Source organism: Pseudorasbora parva, chromosome 18, assembly GCF_024679245.1.
Source record: "Pseudorasbora parva isolate DD20220531a chromosome 18, ASM2467924v1, whole genome shotgun sequence".
NCBI classification, from domain to species: Eukaryota; Metazoa; Chordata; class Actinopteri; order Cypriniformes; family Gobionidae; genus Pseudorasbora; species Pseudorasbora parva.
This window is the reverse complement of record NC_090189.1, coordinates 2,896,420-2,915,565: the sequence shown is the minus strand read 5'-3', so window position 1 is coordinate 2,915,565 and position 19,146 is coordinate 2,896,420. Positions and strand designations below refer to the sequence as shown.

Sequence of the window (19,146 nt, the reverse complement as noted above, 5' to 3'; positions counted from 1 at the left end):
AATCTATAATTTGTTGTAAAGTGTAATCATCTCAGAATAAAATAAATTATTTTGTCAGGCGCAGTGGAAGTAAAAAGTGCCTGGAACAAACGCGGTCAAGATGAGAGGATGTAGCCGGGCTATGTCTGTGTCATTATGCCAACATTATCTTCATAACTTCTTACGAAATAAAAAGTTTACCCCTCAGAAAAATAAACTTTCCTCTCAGCATTATAGCCTGCGTGTGAGCGCGGCGCGCGGTCAGTGGTGAAGGCGCGCGCTGTGTATCACGTCATATAAGGACGCTCACTGAAAAGTAATCGGGTCAGGTCGTTTACAAGGTTAAATTTTTCGTTTGATCGGTTCATGAAAAGGTTTATCCCACCCAACTCAAACCGATTACATTTTCATTCGGATTGGGCTTTTAAACCAATTACAGTGCTCCACGTAAACGCACCTAGTGATCAAAGTCGCCGTCCTGACAGTTCAAACAGGAGGTGTCCGGGGTGAGTGGAGTCTGTAATGATTTTACCCGCTCTCTTCCTCACTCTGGAAGAGTACAGGTCCTGGAGGGTTGGCAGGATTGTGTGTGTGTGTGTGTGTGTGTGTGTGTGTGTGTGTGTGTGTGTGTGTGTGTGTGTGTGTGTGTGTGTGTGTGTGTGTGTGTGTGTGTGTGTGTGTGTGTGTGGAAGAGTAGGCAGGTCCTGGAGGGTTGGCAGAGGCACACCAATAATCCTTTCTGCAGTGTGGATGGTGCGTTGCAGTCTCCTGATGTCTGATTTGGTAGCTGAACCAAACCAGACAGTAATGGAAGTGCAAATAACAGACTCAATGACAGCTGAGTAGAACTGAATCAGCAGCTCCTGTGGCAGGTTGAGCTTCCTCAGCTGATGAAGGAAGTACAGTCTCTGCTGCTGAGCCTTTATTACAGTGGAGTCAATGTGATTGTCCCATTTCAGGTCCTGAGAGATGGTAGTGCCCAGGACCTTGAAAGACTCCACTGTGTCCACAGTGCTGTTTATGATGGTGAGTGGGGGGAGTGCTGGGCTTTTCCTCCTGAAGTCCACTATCATCTCCACCGTTTTGAGCGCGTTCAGCTCAAGGTTGTTATAACTGCACCAGACAGCCAGCTGTTCAACGTGTAAGCAGACTGGTCACCATTCTGGATTAGGCCGATGACAGTGGTGTCATCCTCAAATTTCAGGAGCTTGACAGAGGGGTCTTTAGAAGTGCAATCATTGGTGTACAGGGAGAAGAGCAGTGGGGAGAGAACGCACCCCTGGGGGGCGCCAGTGCTGAGCGTAAGAGCCCTGGATGTGAGTTTACCCAGTCTCACTTTACTGACCCTCATTTGCAAAGCAGCCCAGTGCACATTGATTTACACAAACATGCTCTGAAAACATTCAGTAAATATGATGGAAGGACCTAAAAAGAATGGGGTAAAAGTTATGGAAATGTAGTGTAGAGGGAACATCATTCATCATCAGGGAAAGTAATGGTCCCATAAATATTCCCAGAATGTCCTGAATGTTCCCTGAAGGTCTGTCAAATAATATCCCCCAACCCTTTAAAGAACTCCACATCATGGTGATCTCTGAACTTTCTGGGAACATAACCAGGATAATCCAACCTCTAGTCCCAGAATCAACACAACAACCAATTCAAATAATCTCTTTTAATTTGAAAAGATAAAGAATTGATTACAAAAACTTTTTAATGTTTTAAGGCTTTGAGCAATAACATACCACAAGAGAAGTCTTCTGACCAAATTAGGCCAGACCCGACTTACTTCACCTAATCTGAGAAATACAAATAATAAGGTCAAAGGTGTTAAGATCAAAGTACACACCGATAAACAAAGACAAAACAAATATGTGGTACAGGGGTTGATCTATGATTGAATGAATATCATGGATGATTCATCTTAATATTGTGTATAAATATAAGGCTTCACTCGAGTGTTATGGTACTGGACCGTCTCTGTGTCTGCCTGGTCACTCTCACAACCTGAAAATTCATCTTTCAAGTCAGAGCTTTAGCAATGCATCACTTATTTTTCATTGCGCTTTCACTCATAGCCATTATTGGGCAGCATGTGGGCGTTCAGACCAGAGAATACAGATCAGAGCTGACTGTAAAGAATGGAGGGATCTGGGGGGATTGGAGGAGTAGGAGCATGTGTCCAAGTGGAAAGTACGCCGTAGGGTTTAATCTGAGGGTAAGTTAGGCATTGACTCTATTTTGCTAATATGGGGGTGTTTTAGTGCTTCACAGGTTCAAGACTGTGGAGTTGCTGAGAGTTATTCAATTATTTCCAGGAAACTGCAGCTGATTTTTAAAGTGTCTGTGTAATACTAAAGAAAATGAAGATAAATGTTACTATGGGGTAGGTTAGAGTTAACTCTTTCAAATGGAAGATTGTCTCAATGTTGTTGTTTTTGATGTTTTTAAGGTGGAAAAACCTGTTGATGGTGATGATACAGCGCTCAATGGGATTCGTCTTTACTGTGCCGATCGGTCCAAAGGAGACTCATCCATAAATGACTACAGCTCAATTGAGTCCGGCATAGGACAGTAATGGACTTAAATGAACAATTCTTGCATTAAGTGTTGAAGCTAGAGAAGTAAATTGAGGGTTTTCTTGAAAATAATAATTGATTTGATTGCGAGTGTCTTTTCTTCAGCTGGGGTGATTGGACAGATATCAGATATTGTCCATCTGGATATTTGACAGCTTTCAGGCTGAGAGTCGAATCTTCCCAAGGAAAAGGAGACGACACGGCCGCAAACAACATCAGGTGAGCATGTGGTGCTATAAGTTATCCTGGTTTTATTTTGCTATTTAAAGACTCAGTTCCCCCCATCAGCTGTTCAGATACAGTATACAATGGATAGGACAAATTTCTTAATACTTTAACTTTTTAAAAACTCTTCACAGAGTGATAACAGAAATCTGTGAGGGCTAAACTATGGATAATTTATCATTGCTTTGGCACAAAATGCCTTCAATGACGTTATTTTCTCACTTTGCACGTTTACATTTCAAAACTGTTACACTTAAGTTCAAAACCTAACAAAACACAAATGATTAAGACAGAAATTTGAAATTTCAAAGTGTTAGTCATTCAATTAGCATCCATTTAAACACTATAGTGTCATTCTGGTTTTATAAAGAAATTTTACAAAAGAAATGATTGTATAATGCTGCTGATGTTAGTGTTTTTCGGTCAGTGTTTTATGAGGGGTAAAGGGTGTTTGTTGGTCAAACCTTTGCTGGTAATGACGTGATTTAATGATTTGATTTGACACATGAATGAAGTGTTTTGGTAGTTTTAGTGCCTTCTGAATGTGAAACTAACAGTTGTGCCAAACTGAAAGTGTGTTAGAAGAACTGTGTGAAGAGTTTTAAAAAAGTGACCCAAATATTGAGAAAAGTGTCCCAGTGATTGTAACCCCCAGTCATTTAATCGGTAATTGTAATATCAGACTTGCAGTCATGGTGCTGTTCGTGGATGTGATTAGGCTGCAGCCAATCACATGACTGACATTCAATCTTACAGCACAATAAGATATTGTACCATAATATTGTCACATCTGAATTTTTTCCAGGTTCAGATGCAGTGATACTTTTTTGCTGGAGGGTGACGGCACATCCTGGGGTGATTGGGGCGAGTGGAGCCCAGCGTGTCTGGGAAGAGGAATCTGCGGCATCATGACGAAGGTAGAAGACAGACAGGGAAAAGGAGATGACACTGCTCTCAATGACGTTCGCATGTACTGCTGTGATTAAGGTGACGTGAATCTCAATCAAACACTCAGACACACACACTGCAGATCAACTAAATCTGTTTTCTCTTTCAGGTGTATGACGACGACAAGAACAGCAAGAAGATTAAATTAATTGTAGTAATCGATCATCATACTATAAGCTAACATGAACCATGTCATTCAACAGTAAATCTAATATACAGTCAGCCGGTCATTATCACAAAGCCTCAGGGCCGTGTTAAGCCTTTGCGGGGCCCTGGGCTAAGTTTTTGCGGCATTATCAGCATTAAATTTTTTCTAAACACAACCTTATAGTTTTCTTTTTTTTTAAATCAGCTCGTTCATTACATTAGTGCATGTGGCAGATGCCTCAATCTAAACGTATTTGTGTTATTAATGTAAATATCATGCATTATCTGGAAATGATCCGAATCTGTACTCTACAGGAACACATCAGTAAATTCAAGTGTAAATTTATTTAATTAGCTAAAATGGCAATGCAGTTTCTTAAAATTATTTATTTTTACAGATTTTCTCAATCTATTTGACAGCGACAGGCCAGAAACCTGACTGATCTAGAGAAGATCTGTGTGGAGGAGTGGGCCAGAATCCCTCCTGCAGTGTGTGCAAACCTGCTGAAAAACTACAAGAAACGTTTGACCTCTGGAATTGCAAACAAAGGCTACTGTACCAAATATTAACATTGATTTTCTCAGGTGTTCAAATACTTATTTGCAGCTGTATCATACAAAGACAGTTAACAAACAAAAAAATTCAGTGTTTTGTGGATTTCTTTTTTTAAAGATTGTTTCACAGTGGACATGCACCTATGATGACAATTTCAGACCCCTCCATGATTTCCAAGTGGGAGAACTTGCAAAATAACGGTCTAGCAATACTTTTCTGGCTTCAGGGTACAAATTTTAAAATAAACAACATAAAACAGCATGCATTACAAAAATAAAAGTACCAGTGTTTCCACAACATGTAATAGTGCTAAACCTTGAGACAAGGGGCACCGAGTAAAATCTTGCCTAGGGCAGCAAATTGGTCAGGGCTGGCCCTGTGGTGCTGATTTAGGTGAGAAAGCGGTGTTTGTTATAACAGAAGAATTGCATTTATCAGAACTCGTGAGAGCTTACATAATCCAAATTACAAACTGAATCCAAACGTGGAGATTTTAAATAATTTTAAAAAAGGATTGTGTGAACCCACATCCTCTCATCCCAAACATATGTTATTGGGTAAAAGGCGCAACACCATCATCAGCGGAGAAATCAGACAGAAGGAGGAGCGGCAGCAGCTGAATCTCGGGGCTGAGCTCCGTTGGGTTTGTCGTTACACAAGACATTACATGAATTAAAGAAACTGGTATTAAAATAAATAAAGCTGGGTTAAATAAACAACCCAACATGCATTTCGGTTCTAGATTACCTAAATTGGGTTGTTTTTTTAGTGTACAAGATTTGAATTTTAAGAATTTGCATTGTGCCATTTTAGCTTTAAAAAAAAAAGGGGGAAAAATTACATCTTTAGAAAGGCAAAAAGTTTAGGGTCATAGGGTTTAAGATCAGTGTTTTTGCAGTACTGGTCATTCCCATGTAATGCATGAAGGGATAAGACAATTACTTTAGATCAAACCATCTGCCATGTGCTCTACTAATGAACAAGTGATGTGCAAAACAATGTGAAACTACAACAAGGCACGGTTTAGAAAGTCTTTATTCCTGATGTTAGGCACCAGTTGACTGACAGCAGAAGTTCAGTACTCTTTACTCTAATAGGCAGTGATACCAATCGGCTGACTGTGCATTAGATTGACTGTTTAATGACATTGATCATCGTATTATAATAAGCTAACATGAACCATTACAATTAATTTGAGCACGTTCTCGTCGTTGTCGTCATACACCTGAAAGAGAAAACAGATTTAGTTGATCTGCAGTGTGTGTCAGTCTGAGTGTTTGATTGAGATTCACATCACCTTAATCACAGCAGTACATGCGAGCGTCATTGAGAGCGGTGTCATCTCCAGTTCCCTGTCTGTCTTCTACCTTCGTCATGATGCCGCAGATTCCTGTTCCCCAACACGCTGGGCTCCAGTTGCCCCAATCACCCCAGGATGTGCCGTCACCCTCCAGCTCAGCACCATCAGTGCATCCGAACCTGAAAAAAAAAAAAAAAAAAATCGTCCAGATGTGACAATGATCCAATATCTAATTGTGCTGTTGGATAGGATGTCAGTCACATGATCACAACCTCAAACAGCAGCACGACTGCAGAGTCTGATTTAGTTCAAGCGCTAGGACACATTTCTCAATACTTAAGTCACTCTTTCAAAACACGTCAGTTCTTCTAATACTTTCTGTTTGGCACAACAGTTCATGTTACACTCAGAAGGCACAAACACTTGATTCATGTCTCAAATCAACTCATTCTAGAACAAGCAAAGATTTAACCAACAAACACCAACATCAGAAACACCATGCAATTATTTTGTTAAAAAATAACAAAAAACCTTACAAAAACAAAATGCGTTTATAATGGACTGCAGTTTATGTCACATAACCCACATTTACAGTACACACTTATTCCTTAGGTTCCCTATTTTGAATGGATGGTGATGAATTGAAAGACGGACACTGGAGTAGGCGGTCATCTACATCTAGTGTCTTTGGTAATTAGAGTCAGAATTTGTCAATCTCTCTGGTAGTGAGACTCTTCCTTTCCCCTTATACAGCTGACCTCTAGCGGTCATAACATCATTGAAGGCATTTTTTCCCCAAAGCAATGATAACGATCCACAGTTTAGCCCTCACAGATTTCTGTTATCACTGTGTGACGACTTTTGAAAAAGTGACAAAACTCAAGTGTGTGTGTGTGTGTGTGTGTGGGGGGGGGGGGGGGGGGGGGTCTTTAAACAACAAAATTTATGGGTACCAATATTCAATTTGAAATGCAATATGTAAAAAGTGGCAATGCACTTTTACGTTTGTGCATTTGGAGCAGAAATGGCAATTCAAAGATATAATTTAAATTTGCCCTTTCTACATTAATAATAAAAAAAATAAAAAAAACCTGCAACACCTTTAGCTCAGAATTAATTTAGATCTTAATGCTCCAAACATTGCATATTGGAAAATGACACAAGTTTAATGAAAGGGATTGCCATTATACATATTGCATATTACAATTTAAATTGAATATTGCTACCCATAAGCTTAAACTTTTTTTTTTTTTTTAAATACTCACCTGACGTTGTTGGCGGCCGTGTCGTCTCCTAATTGGGGAGATTGGACTCTCAGCTGAAAAGCGGTAAAATATCCAGAAGGACACACTTTAACATTTGTCCAATCACCCCAGCTGAAGGAGACAGGTTTCTTGATTAAAGCAATTATTTAAAAAAAAACAAATACTCAATTTACTTCTCTAGTTTAAACGCAATGCAAGAATTGTTAATAATCAGAGTCCATTACAATCCTGAGTGGGACTCAATTGGAATCATGTCACGTAAAACTCCCTTGGACCAATCAGCACAGAGAAGACGAATCCCATTGAGCGCTGACTTGTCACCAGCAACAGATTTGTCCACCTTAAAAACAACATGGAGACAAGCCTTCATTTGAAAGAGTCAACACTGACCCAACCCATAACGTTTATCTTCATGCTCTTTGGCATTACACCGACACTTTAAAAATCAATTACAGTTTGAAACACCCCCATATTAGCAAAATAGAGTCAATGCCCAACTTACCCTTATACTAAACCCTACGGCGTACATTCCATCGGGACACCGACTTAAAGTCCTCCAAATCCCCTTGGGCCCTCCATTTGGCACAGACACCCACGGGTTGTATCCTCCGACTATACGTCTCTCTGCGGTGCTCACATGCTGCCCAATAACGGCTAGCAGTGAAAGCACAATGGAAAAGAAGTGATGCATTGCTAAAGCTCTGGAGTCTGTTCTTCGTATGTCGCTTGAGAGCAAATGACACAACCAAGATGATATAATCGAGCTGATCATGATCTGGCTAATTAGGTTCTTCAAACACACCTGTTGTTGATGATTAGTAGCGCTGGATTGAGTTCTCAGATAATTGCGCGTTCATGCGTTATGGCAAGATATGAATTCTTGTGGGCCTGTCAACAATTCAATAGGCTAATTCTTGATATCTGCGATTTTATTTTCACTAGTGAAATGTCATCATAGGCTGCCATTCAAATTCAATTGTTGATATCAATATGGCAAGCCGTTTTAGCTTAAATTGTTTCCAGCGTTACTCTTTGTAATTGCATTTTTACTAGTAAGGATTCAATTAGAGAGCTCTACAATTTAATTCTTACTAATAACAATTACAACTAGAGAGCTCTTTAATTAAATTATTACTAGTAATGATTCAAATTACAGAGCTCTCTAATTTAGTTATTTGCAGTGTTGGGAGTAACGCATTACAAAAGTAATACATTACAGTAACTTAAATTACTTTTTTATGTAACGCAGTAGTGTAAGGCATTACTAATGAATTTTCAGGAATATTTTACTCAATACATTTTCAGTAACGCTTGCGTTCAGAGCCGGATTAACGCAAAGGCAAACTAGGCATGTGCCTAGGGCCCGATTGGCGGGATGGGGCCCAGACAGAGGGACAAAAAAATTAAGTAAAAATAATAATAAAATGAAATGTACAAATATCCTATCTACAATTTATTTCATTATTTATTAATTAAATGAAAATAGTGCCGATGTATATTTAAACCATAGACTGTATTTATATAGAGGCGCCAGCCAGTTAAGTCCGAGGAGACGTCAGCAGCGGTCAGACGTCAGAGCGGGACAACAAATATAGAGGCAGGTGTGTTTTGAGTAGTAGGCTGACTTTGAAGATGCTTTCTGGTGCGGCAAAATGTAAAAAGAAAAAAAATGAAGAAGAACAAAAGAAGAGACAGCGGGGGGCTTTGCAAAAGTTTCTGTCGGGCAGCTGTCTGACAGCTGTGAACGCGGTGGAAGATGAGGTGGGAAATACGGCGGTAGACGCGGTGGAAGATGCGGCAGGAAATGCGGCGGAAGACGCGGTGGAAGATGCAGCAGGAAATGCGCTGGAAGACGCGGTGGAAGATGCAGCAGGAAATGCGGCCGAAGACGCGGTGGAAGATGCAGCAGGAAATGCGGCGGAAGACGCGGTGGAAGATGCGGCGGGAAATGCGGCGGAAGATGTGGCGGGAAATGCGGCGGAAGACGCGGTGGAAGATGCAGCAGGAAATGCGGCGGAAGACGCGGTGGAAGATGCAGCAGGAAATGCGGCGGAAGACGCGGTGGAAGATGCGGCGGGAAATGCGTCGGAAGACGCAGTGGAAGATGCGGCGGGAAATGCAGCGGAAGACGCGGCGGGAAATGCGGCGGAAGATGTGGCGGGAAATGCGTCGGAAGACGCGGTGGAAGATGCGGCGGGAAATGCGGTGGAAGATGCAGTGGAAGATGCGGCGGGAAATGCGCCGGAAGACACTGTGGCGCCCGTGCCGTCAACATCAGCGCCGTCACAGAACGACAAACTGATGGAAGAACAGCAGCCAGCCAGAAGTGAGCCCAATATCGTTTTGCAGCAGCCTCTAGATCCAGAAAGGGTATTAACAAGCTACCCATCTGATCCTGCAAAGTGAGACCAAATTGATGACAGGATGCGTGAGTATTTTGCACTAAACCATCCCTGTCAAAATATTGGAGATTTCTCTGCATCACAGAGGAAATGTGGAGACATTAACCGAAGCTTAACCAAGGAACATTTCTTTAGAAAAAAGCTAAATGGAGAAACCCTGTCAAGAAAATGGTTAGTGTACTCGGCGTCTACTGGCACTGTATTCTGTTACTGCTGCAAGTTGTTCAGTGTAAGAGACAATCAATTTGTCACTGGATTTAATGACTGGAAAAACTGTGCTAATCGCTTGCATGAACATGAGAATAGTTTGGATCATCGTACTGCTGTGCTGAGTCTATCATCACTTGGAAATAAAAATGCACGCATAGATTCAAACATAGTACAGCAACAGGAGTCTGAGAGAGCATACTGGCTTAACATTTTAAAACGTATAGTGGCAACTTTCAGTTTCTTTCTTCACAAGGACTTCCCTTCCGTGGGGACAATGAGTTAGTAGGATCACCCCACAATGGGAACTTTTTGGGCTGCTTGGAGTTAATTAGTCGCTTTGATCCACTTCTGTCAGAGCATCTAGCCAGATATGGAAACAAGGGCAGGGGACATACCAGTTACCTGTCCTCTACAGTTTGTAATGAGTTTATTCAGCTGATGGCTGAGAAAGTTCTGCGTGCCATTGTAAAAGAAGTTAAAGATGGCAAGTATTTCTCCATCATTGTGGACTCAACACCTGATGTCACACATGTTGATCAGCTTGCTTTGATAATTCGCTATGTCCTGAAGAAAAGTGGTGAGCCTGTCGAGAGATTTTTGGAGTTCATACCACTGCATGGTCATACTGCAGAACACATGGAGGAAACACTCAAATCTGAGTTAAAAGAACTGGACATTGATTTGATGGACTGTTGTGGGTAGAGCTACGACAATGCTAGTAACATGGCAGGGAAATATTCTGGACTCCAAGCAAGAACAAAAAATAAAAATCCTAATGCTGACTTCATACCATGTTCTGCACATTCTCTTAATTTAGTTGGTGCATGTGCAGCAGAATGTTGCCTAGAAGCAGATTCATTTTTTGGCTTCATTCAAAATCTCTACAACTTCAACTCGGCGGTGGGAGATTTTAACAGCCCATTTCACAAAATGTGAGCGAGGTCTAACACTGAAGAGCCTTTCCGGCACAAAGTGGTCTGCAAGAGCTGATGCAACAAAAGCTCTGAGATTTGGCTACAAAGCTATACAGGATGCTTTGAACGAAATCAAAGTTGACCATGGAACCCCCAGAGCTGCTCAATATGAGGCGAGTCAATTAATAACAGTGATGGAAACCCTTGAAACAGCAGTTATGACAGTACTGTGGGATGAACTGATGAGAAGAATCAATTTAACCAGCAAAGCATTGCAACAGGTACAAACTGATGTATGTACTGTTCCTATTCTGTACAGTTCACTCATAGAATACATAGGACAGGCCAGAAATGATTTCGATGTCTATGAAGCAGAGGCCAAGACTCTCACAGCGACCGAGGGATACAAAGCCGATAGCCAAAGGAGACGAGTGAAGAAAGTTATGTTTGGTGAGCCTGCAGGTCCAGAGGTGCAGCGCTCAGGCCGTGAAGCATTCTTGATTGACACACATTATGTCATCTGTGACTGCTTGTCACAAGAATTGAAACAACGCAAAGACGCATATAAAAACGTGGAGAATTTTGGTTTGCTTACTAAAACGAAATCAATGAACATTGAACAAATCCGTGCAGCCACAGAAAAGCTGAAGAAAATATACCCCATGGATCTTGAGGAGGACTTTGCAGCAGAGTTTTGCCAGTTCATCTCAATGGTAAAAGATGAAGAATCAGTCATGGCCATGTACAAGAAGTTCCTAGAGCTAGGCTTGAGGGATGCTTTCCCTAATGTGGACATTTGCCTTCGCATGTATCTGACATTATCGATTGGAGACTGTTCAGGAGAAAGTTCATTTTCTTTGTTGAAACGAGTAAAAACATACCGGAGAGCAACAGTAACAGAAAAAAAAAACTGAATGCCTTTGCCCTGTTGGCAATTGAAAATGGATTCACAACTGCCCTGGATTTTGAAGACATAATGGAGGACTTCACCTCATCAAAACTCAGGAGAAAGCATCTGTAAATGTAAGTTTTCCATTTAAACATATAAATCTGAATAAGTGAATATTAAAATCAAATGTCAGATGCGTATAAATTAAAAGTATAATATAGGGCTGTACTTTCTACCATAATGGTATTCAATATGAGAAACAAACCAAGTATATTAAAATCTCAAACAGCTGTCTTATGTATACATTTTATTACAGTTTCTAAATGGTCTTGATGAATGTGAAGGGGTCATGTTTGGCTTCTTGTTCTTAAAGGTGCACTATGCAGCTTTTGTCCACTGGAGGGCGCCTATGCAAAACAAATGCGTAGTTTGATGACGCAAAGTGTGAGCGTAGCATCTTGGGAGATGTGGTCTTCTCATCACAGCCGGTGAAAAATAGGACTCGGGCAGAAATCACATTCATGCATGCGGTTATTAACGTTACTGTAGTCTAAAGCAGAGCAGGACCGAGTGTTATGGACCTGAACACAGCTGCTGGAGCGATTGTTAAACAAATACCCCCCTCGCGAATACCGGGACTTTTATTATGACGGGACGGGACTCATTTGCCGGGCGCCTGCACAGATCCGCCCTTCCGGTTATGATTTTGAGGTAATGGAGCTCTGTTTATCATATTAGATACATTTAAGTGTGTTTAAAACGATGTTATGACTTTACTCCGTGGGTTCACTTGTTCACACTGCTAAGAGTAAAGCGCTCCTGCCAAATAAAAGCCGAAATCGAGGGTAACGCAGATATGACGCAATTGACAGGCGACTCCCTCAAATGCAATGCTGCAACGTCCCTGTCCTTAGTTAAAATAGCAATTTTCTCACAATTTACAAATAGTTGGAAACATCTGGGATATTGTAGGTACTCAACTGAACAAAATATATAACACTGGCCTAGTGGTGTTTGGATATTTTACTGCAAAAATACTACATAGTGCACCTTTAATTACAACATTTATAAATGTTGTAAGCTATTGCATTTTGCAGATAACATTAGTATTAGTATAATTAGTACTATTAGTATATCAGTATTGCAGAAAATATTAATTAAATGTGTTGATTAAATGTAAAAATTATTTGCTTTGTTTACATAGTTTACTGACACCTATTGGTTATTTACTGGTACTACTTACCTTAATGACACTCCCAATGGATGAGGATAATTTAATAGCATTTGATAGAGCCGTGTAATGACATATAAATAGTGAATATCAAAAAATAGTTTGATAGACTGTTTAATATACAACATAACCAATTTGTAACTAAAGACTGGGATATGTAAAATGTGAATTAACTTTTATTAGTAACTGGTAAGTTTCAGATTTCAATTAATAAATAACATCGATGGAGGGGGGCCCAAAAAATGCAGCCTGCCTAGTGTAGTCCATTTACTTAATCCGGCTCTGCTTGCGTTACTAGTAAAGATGTAATTGTAGAGCTCTACAATGGCATTTCTTACTAGTAAGAATTGAATAGTAGAGCTCTCTTTTCCGTACTACCTCATGATGATAATTAGGCTAAGCCTCACGCATATTCACAAAATATGAATATGCCGACTAGCCTGACAAGCCAGACCCACATCAAGATGTTTGGTCTGGAAACTCATTATTAACAGGGCTCAATCCGAGGGGCGGGATACACGGTTGTCTTTTAAACTCCCTCTGCACGCGATAGGATAGCGCTACACCAACCAGAGCAACGAAGGTGAAGCAGAGCTAGTTGATAAATTAAACATTCGCCGCATCCGGTCGGCTAAACTCCGAACACATCTTCCCTTCTTAAGAATGACTTCAGTGCCGTTCTTTGTTCTTTTCTCAGAGAAAAGCTTAACTCCAAGTCTTCCAGAGTCGCGGTCAGAGCTGATTCGAAAGACCGCCGCCGTTCACCAGTTTCTGTGTTTACTAGAAGCAAGCAAACGCAACTCGACCGTCGTCATTATGGCCCCGCCCACCGACTCTATACACGATGTGATTGGCCCGACCAGAGTTTGGCGTTTACAGCTCAGAAGTGTATTGAGAGTTGCTAGACGACACTCGCAGCAGATTAGATTTGCTGCCGCTAGGGTGCGTCTAGATTTCTAGGCTATATGCCGACTGCACTGCAGGTTGTTCAGTCAAGCCATTTTTAATGATGAATAGGATGTAGAGGCCAGCAACTGAAGTTGATTCTGTGCTAATTTGATCTAATATTTAATGTTATGTTAAATATGTTTGTTTTTTTAAATGTTGAGTTTATGTAGCAAATGAAAACCAATAAAATGTTTGAATACATTTTGAGACAAAGGTCTTGTTAATGTTTTTAGTGTTGTTCAAGGTAACAAAACAATTTTTCAAAATAATGGAAGAATATGTTAAAGTAAAGTATTTTATGTAAACCAATATAAGTCATCATATAGTTTATGTAATTTTTATATTTTAAATATATTATAGCTATATATTTATTGAACACAAATTTATTATTTTACGTAGGAATCCAACAGCTGGTCGAAGGACTTCTGCGTGTTTGTCTTTTTCAGGCGCTTCTATAAAGGACACTGCAATTTATTAAAATGTGAAGATCCAATTTTAAATCTGACTCCATGTTTGAATTGAATCTGACTCTAATTGTATGTAATTTCATTGAGTTTGTTACGTTTATAAATTTACGGCTGATCGTATGATTAGTTCATTTAGATCTTTGTTTTCTCTGAGTATCTCTACTTCTCACTTTTGCAGAACTGAATGTTAAATTAAAACGCAAGGGAACACCTCAAAGTCTGCCAAAAAGCAGAAAAGAAGAGAGCTGTTTGAATGGGTCCATTCACTGGGTTCAAACAACCCAATTCCTGGGTTTGTCCCGTTTCAACCCAACTTGGGTTGTTTCTAACCCAGCATTTGTTAAAGTGTGCGTAGGTTGTGTCCATGCTATGTTTCTATCTCTTATTACACTATGTATTTTCATATTTTGATAATTTTATAATTGCTTTGTTAACTTTTTTTTTTTTAATGTCAGAGCGACCACGGGATGTCACAACCCAACAAGAATTTGTGGAAAGATGTAAGACGCAAGTCTTAGACATCTGTTTTTATAATAGAAATGTTCAGCCGCCAGTAATAGACTGTAAACTACTCAACTTCCTCTCGAATTATTGCCGTTGTGAATTGAGAAATGTCAGGACAAAGCAAAAAAAAAAAAAAACGTTTGCATTTGCATATTAGACATGTAACTCTTAAAATAAAATATTTGCTAATTTTTCTACTTCAAAAATTGTCTACTTCATTAGCCTACTACAATTAGACCTAGAACTTAACTGTTCTAATTTAACCGTGTTTTGAAAAGGTTTTTTCAGCTTGTTCTCGACACATCGCCTGAAGCTTAAAACATACTCTGCAAGAACAAAGAAATGTGTGTTTTTTTTTTGAGGTGGCAAGAACAAAGTTCGTTCAGGCAGTTCATTCCATACTTCACGAGAAAAGCAGCTGGCGATCATCTGCGTTTCTCCGCATTAACCCCTCCTACTTTAAATGTATGACCAATCCAACAATAGTTCTTGGACACCCACACGAAAAAAGTTCTGCTCAGATGATGTCTCGAGAACAAGCTGCGAGAACTCCCAAACCAGGGCTGCGAGAACAAAACAACGCCGTTTTGTTCTCACAGCCCAGAGAGCGAGAACTTTTTTCTTGCGTGAACTATTGTGTGATTGGTCATATAGTTAATGTGGGCGTGGTTAATGCAGAGAACCGCAGATGATCAGCCCCTGCAACTGCAAGAACGAACTTTGTTCTTGCCACCTCGAGAAAACGAACACATTTATTTGGTCTTGCAGAGTATGTCCCAAGCTTTAATTGGGCAGTTCACATTCTTAAGAGGTAACGAATCCGAGACATTATATCCCTACTAGAATAATCAGAACACATGCTTTTGAAAGAATCCAAAATCAAAGATATTTGATATTTTTCTTTGAACAAAGATATTTGTTTTACTGTGTTTCACCCCCCTCTCTCTTATCAGTGGGGCTGTTTGGGATTCCTAAAGACAACGAGATGTTGAGGGCCTGTAGGCCAAATGGTGCCACACCTGTAGTACAGTGGGGGAAGTTTGGTCTGATTGGTCAGTTTGAATGTCTCAGGGTTTCAGTCACATGGTCAAGGGATGGATAAAAGAAGATTGCAACTGTTGCTCTGGGTCTTTTTCCTCTGACGGTGTCTTTTGCTCTGGCTGTCTCTTCTAGGGGCCTTCCTTGGCTCTTCTCTCTCTATCTCTCAGGTAACATTCTATACATGCTGGGTACGATTAATGGTATAAATTCTCTCATTCATCTATTTTGTAACTATTTTAAGTGTAATCATAACCGGATTTTGTCATTAAATTCTTTCAATTAGAAATGATTTGCTAACTAGTTTTGGTTTGGTATTGACTTTGAAGTGCTCCCTATTGCAATACAATATAGTCACATTAAAGCAGCGCTCTCCCACATATTTTGCTATTGTAACTGCGCTTAGTTCCGTCGTTAGTATATTCTAGAGAGGAATAATAACCCATCTATAAACTTTATTGGTTCCATTTAAAAATGATATTATTAATCTACCCCCTACTGAGTTCTTCTTTAATGTTAATTGTTGCTCACCTTTCTTCTGAAATACTCCCATTATCCTCTTAATAGTTGTTACAATTAATAAGTATATGGTCCACAGTTTCTCAAAAGTCACATAAACCTGTAGGATGATTTCCTATTATATGCATTGTTGAATTAAGTCCTGTATGTCCCAATCTTAGTCTAGAAATAAGTCGGTCTTCCTTCCTTCTTACCCTGTATTTATCCTAATACCGCCACTTTCCTGTACTTCATTGTTTACGCTTCTACTTAATTTTGGAAAATGATCACTACCCAATGTACAATTTTTGTAACACCACCCAGTTTATTATTTCACCTAAGTCACTTGACCAGCTACCACGTGCTCTACTGATGTAGAAGTGATGTGCAAAACTACAAGGCATGGTTTAGAAAGCCTTTATTCCTGATATTTAGCACCAGGTTTGTCTTACAGCAGAAATTCAGGAGTGTTTGCTCCAATAATAGGCGGGATGTACAGTAAATGTCCTGAAAGTCCAGTTGTGATAATGACAAGCTGACTGTGCATTAGATTTACCGTTTAATGAGATGGGTCATGTTAGTTTATAGTATGATAATTACTTTGATCTTCTTGCTGTCTTCGTCATACACCTGAAAGAGAAAACGGATTTAGTTGATCTGCAGTGTGTCAGTCTGAGTGTTTGATTGAGATTCACGTCACCTTAATCACAGCAGAACATGTAAGCGTCATTGAGAGCGGTGTCATCTCCATCTCCCTGTTTGTCTTCTACCTTCGTGCTGAGGGCGCAGATTGCTCTTTCGGGACACGGTGGGGTCCAGCCTCCCCAATCACCCCAGGATGTGCCGTCACCCTCCAGCTCAGTTCCATCAGTGCATCTGAACCTGGAGAGCGAGAAGGGAGAAAAAGAAAAACCATTTTTACAAAACCAGATTGACACACGTGTTTATAATGGACTGCAGTTTATGTCACATAACCCACATTTACAGTACACACTTATTCCTAAGGTTCCCTATTTTGAATGGATGGTGATGAATTGAAAGACGGACACTGGAAAAGGCATTCATCTACATCTAGTGTCTTTGGTAATTAGATTCAGAATTTGTCAATCTCTCTGGTAGTGAGACTCTTCCTTTCCCCTTATACAGCTGACCTCTAGCGGTCATAACATCATTGAAGGCATTTTTTCCCCAAAGCAATGATAATGATCCACAGTTTAGCCCTCACAGATTTCTGTTATCACTGTGTTAACAGTTTAAGTGACAAATTACCAAACCTTCGGCTCTGATTAATGTCAAAGTAACTCTACGCTCAAATGTTGCATATTGCAAAAGTACATTTAGTGAAATAAATTGGCAGTCTGCATATTGCATTGTCACAGATTACATGTCAAACTGAATATTGCTACCCATAAGCTTCCTCATGCTCACCCGACGTTGTTTGCAGCCGTGTCGTCACCTAATTGGGGAGATTCAACTCTCAGCCGGAAAGCGGTCAAATATCCAGAAGGACACACTTTAACATTTGTCCAATCACCCCAGCTGAAGAACAGACAAGGACACATTTCATGATCAAATCAATTTTCAAATCAAAAAGACACTCAATTTACTTTAGCTTAAAACAACCAATAATTGTAAATAATCTGAGTCCATTACAATCCTGAGTGGGACTCGATTGGGATCATGTCAGGTAAAACTCCTTTGGACCGATCGGCACAGAGAAGACGAATCCCATTGAGCGCTGTATCGTCACCACCAGGCCTTTCCACCTTAAAAAACAACAACATTGAGACAATCTTTCATTTGAAAGGGATTGAACTCTAACCTAACCCATAGTAGATAACATTAATCGTCATGCCCTTTAGTATTAAAGACAAAAAAATAAAAGTATTCAGGCACAGTTTCCTGGAGATAATTAAATAACAACAACTCCTCTGTTTTGAACCTTTGCAGCACTAAAACACCCCCATATTAGCAAAGCAGAGTCAATGCCCAACTTACCCTCAGACTAAACCCTACGGCGTACATGCCACTGGGACACCGACTAAAATACCTCCAAGTCCCCCATTTCCCTCCATTCGTCACATACAGCACTGAGCTGTATTGTCTGGTTAAGCTCCTCTCAGAACGTCTCTCTAAGGCCTGAACGCCCACATGCTGCCCAATAATGGCGAGCAGTGAAAGCACAATGGAAAAGAAGTGCTGCATTGCTGAAGCTCTGGTCTGAAGTCAGTTCTTCGTACGTTGCTTGAGAGCAAATGACACAACCAAGATGATATAATCGAGCTAATCATGATCTGGCTAATTAGGTTCTTCAAACACACCTGTTGTTGATGATTAGTAGCGCTGGATTGAGTTCTGGATTGAGTTGTCAGGTCTTGCGCGTTCATGCGTTGTGGCAAGATATGAATTCTTGATAGGCCTATCAACAACTCAATTTTCACTAGTTAAAATGCTAATTGTTGACTGTCATTGTATTTTCACTAGTGAAATGTCATCATAGGCTGCCATTCAAATTCAATTGTTGATATCAATATGGCAAGCCACTTTAGCTTAAATTGTTTCCAGGGTTACTCGCTGTAATTACATTTTTACTAGTAAGGATTTAATTAGAGAGCTCTACAATTTAATTCTTACTACACTGTAAAAAAATGTCAAGAGCTTTCAACTAATTATTATTTAGTAACTAGTTCCACAGATTTTTTACGTTCACTCAATTTCCTTATCTAGTAATTGTTATCTGAATTACCATTTTTTAACCGGCTCAAACTTGACTTCAATTTTAAAATGTACGTTTGCTCAATTATTTTTAAAGTTAATTGAATTAATAATTTTTAGTTGGCTCAAACTTGACTTCAACTTTAAAATGCATGTTAACTCAACCTGTTTTATGATCAATTAAACGAAAACGTTTTAATTCAGGGTTTCATTTTTAAATGCTTTTAATCATTACTAGAAATTGCAGTGGCGCTAAAATGCAATGGTTATGCAATACAATGTTATAGTGAGGATAAAAACACATTGTATCATCCACATATATAACATTTGT

The 19,146-nt window shown here is 39.9% G+C and overlaps 2 protein-coding genes across 6 annotated transcripts; one reads left to right on the top strand and one right to left on the bottom strand.

Annotated features, from left to right (window-relative positions):
- Positions 1 to 1,921: 1,921 nt before the first annotated feature.
- LOC137046584 (vitelline membrane outer layer protein 1-like) lies at positions 1,922 to 4,524 on the top strand. Of its 3 annotated transcripts, none has more exons than XM_067423856.1 (5): positions 1,922 to 2,197; positions 2,432 to 2,553; positions 2,664 to 2,777; positions 3,589 to 3,770; positions 4,299 to 4,524. In XM_067423856.1, the coding sequence occupies exons 1-4, from the start codon at positions 2,021 to 2,023 to the stop codon at positions 3,767 to 3,769; spliced, it is 594 nt and encodes a 197-aa protein (XP_067279957.1). In that variant the 5' UTR covers positions 1,922 to 2,020; the 3' UTR covers position 3,770; positions 4,299 to 4,524. The 3 variants fall into 3 exon arrangements, with proteins under 3 accessions (XP_067279957.1, XP_067279956.1, XP_067279955.1); XM_067423855.1 differs by having other exon boundaries at positions 4,277 to 4,523; XM_067423854.1 differs by lacking the exon at positions 4,299 to 4,524 and adding an exon at positions 3,841 to 4,054 and having other exon boundaries at positions 1,924 to 2,197.
- A 927-nt stretch (positions 4,525 to 5,451) lies between these two features.
- LOC137046583 (vitelline membrane outer layer protein 1-like) lies at positions 5,452 to 18,363 on the bottom strand. 3 transcript variants are annotated; one of them, XM_067423853.1, is made up of 5 exons: positions 18,099 to 18,363; positions 17,754 to 17,866; positions 17,529 to 17,639; positions 5,732 to 5,913; positions 5,452 to 5,659 (listed from the first exon to the last, which is right to left on the bottom strand). In XM_067423853.1, the coding sequence occupies exons 1-4, from the start codon at positions 18,303 to 18,305 to the stop codon at positions 5,733 to 5,735; spliced, it is 612 nt and encodes a 203-aa protein (XP_067279954.1). In that variant the 5' UTR covers positions 18,306 to 18,363; the 3' UTR covers positions 5,452 to 5,659; position 5,732. The 3 variants fall into 3 exon arrangements, with proteins under 3 accessions (XP_067279954.1, XP_067279952.1, XP_067279953.1); XM_067423851.1 differs by lacking the exons at positions 17,529 to 17,639; positions 17,754 to 17,866; positions 18,099 to 18,363 and adding exons at positions 7,000 to 7,110; positions 7,224 to 7,339; positions 7,502 to 7,742; XM_067423852.1 differs by lacking the exons at positions 5,452 to 5,659; positions 5,732 to 5,913 and adding exons at positions 16,502 to 16,730; positions 16,801 to 16,982 and having other exon boundaries at positions 18,099 to 18,360.
- Between the last annotated feature and the right edge of the window lie 783 nt (positions 18,364 to 19,146).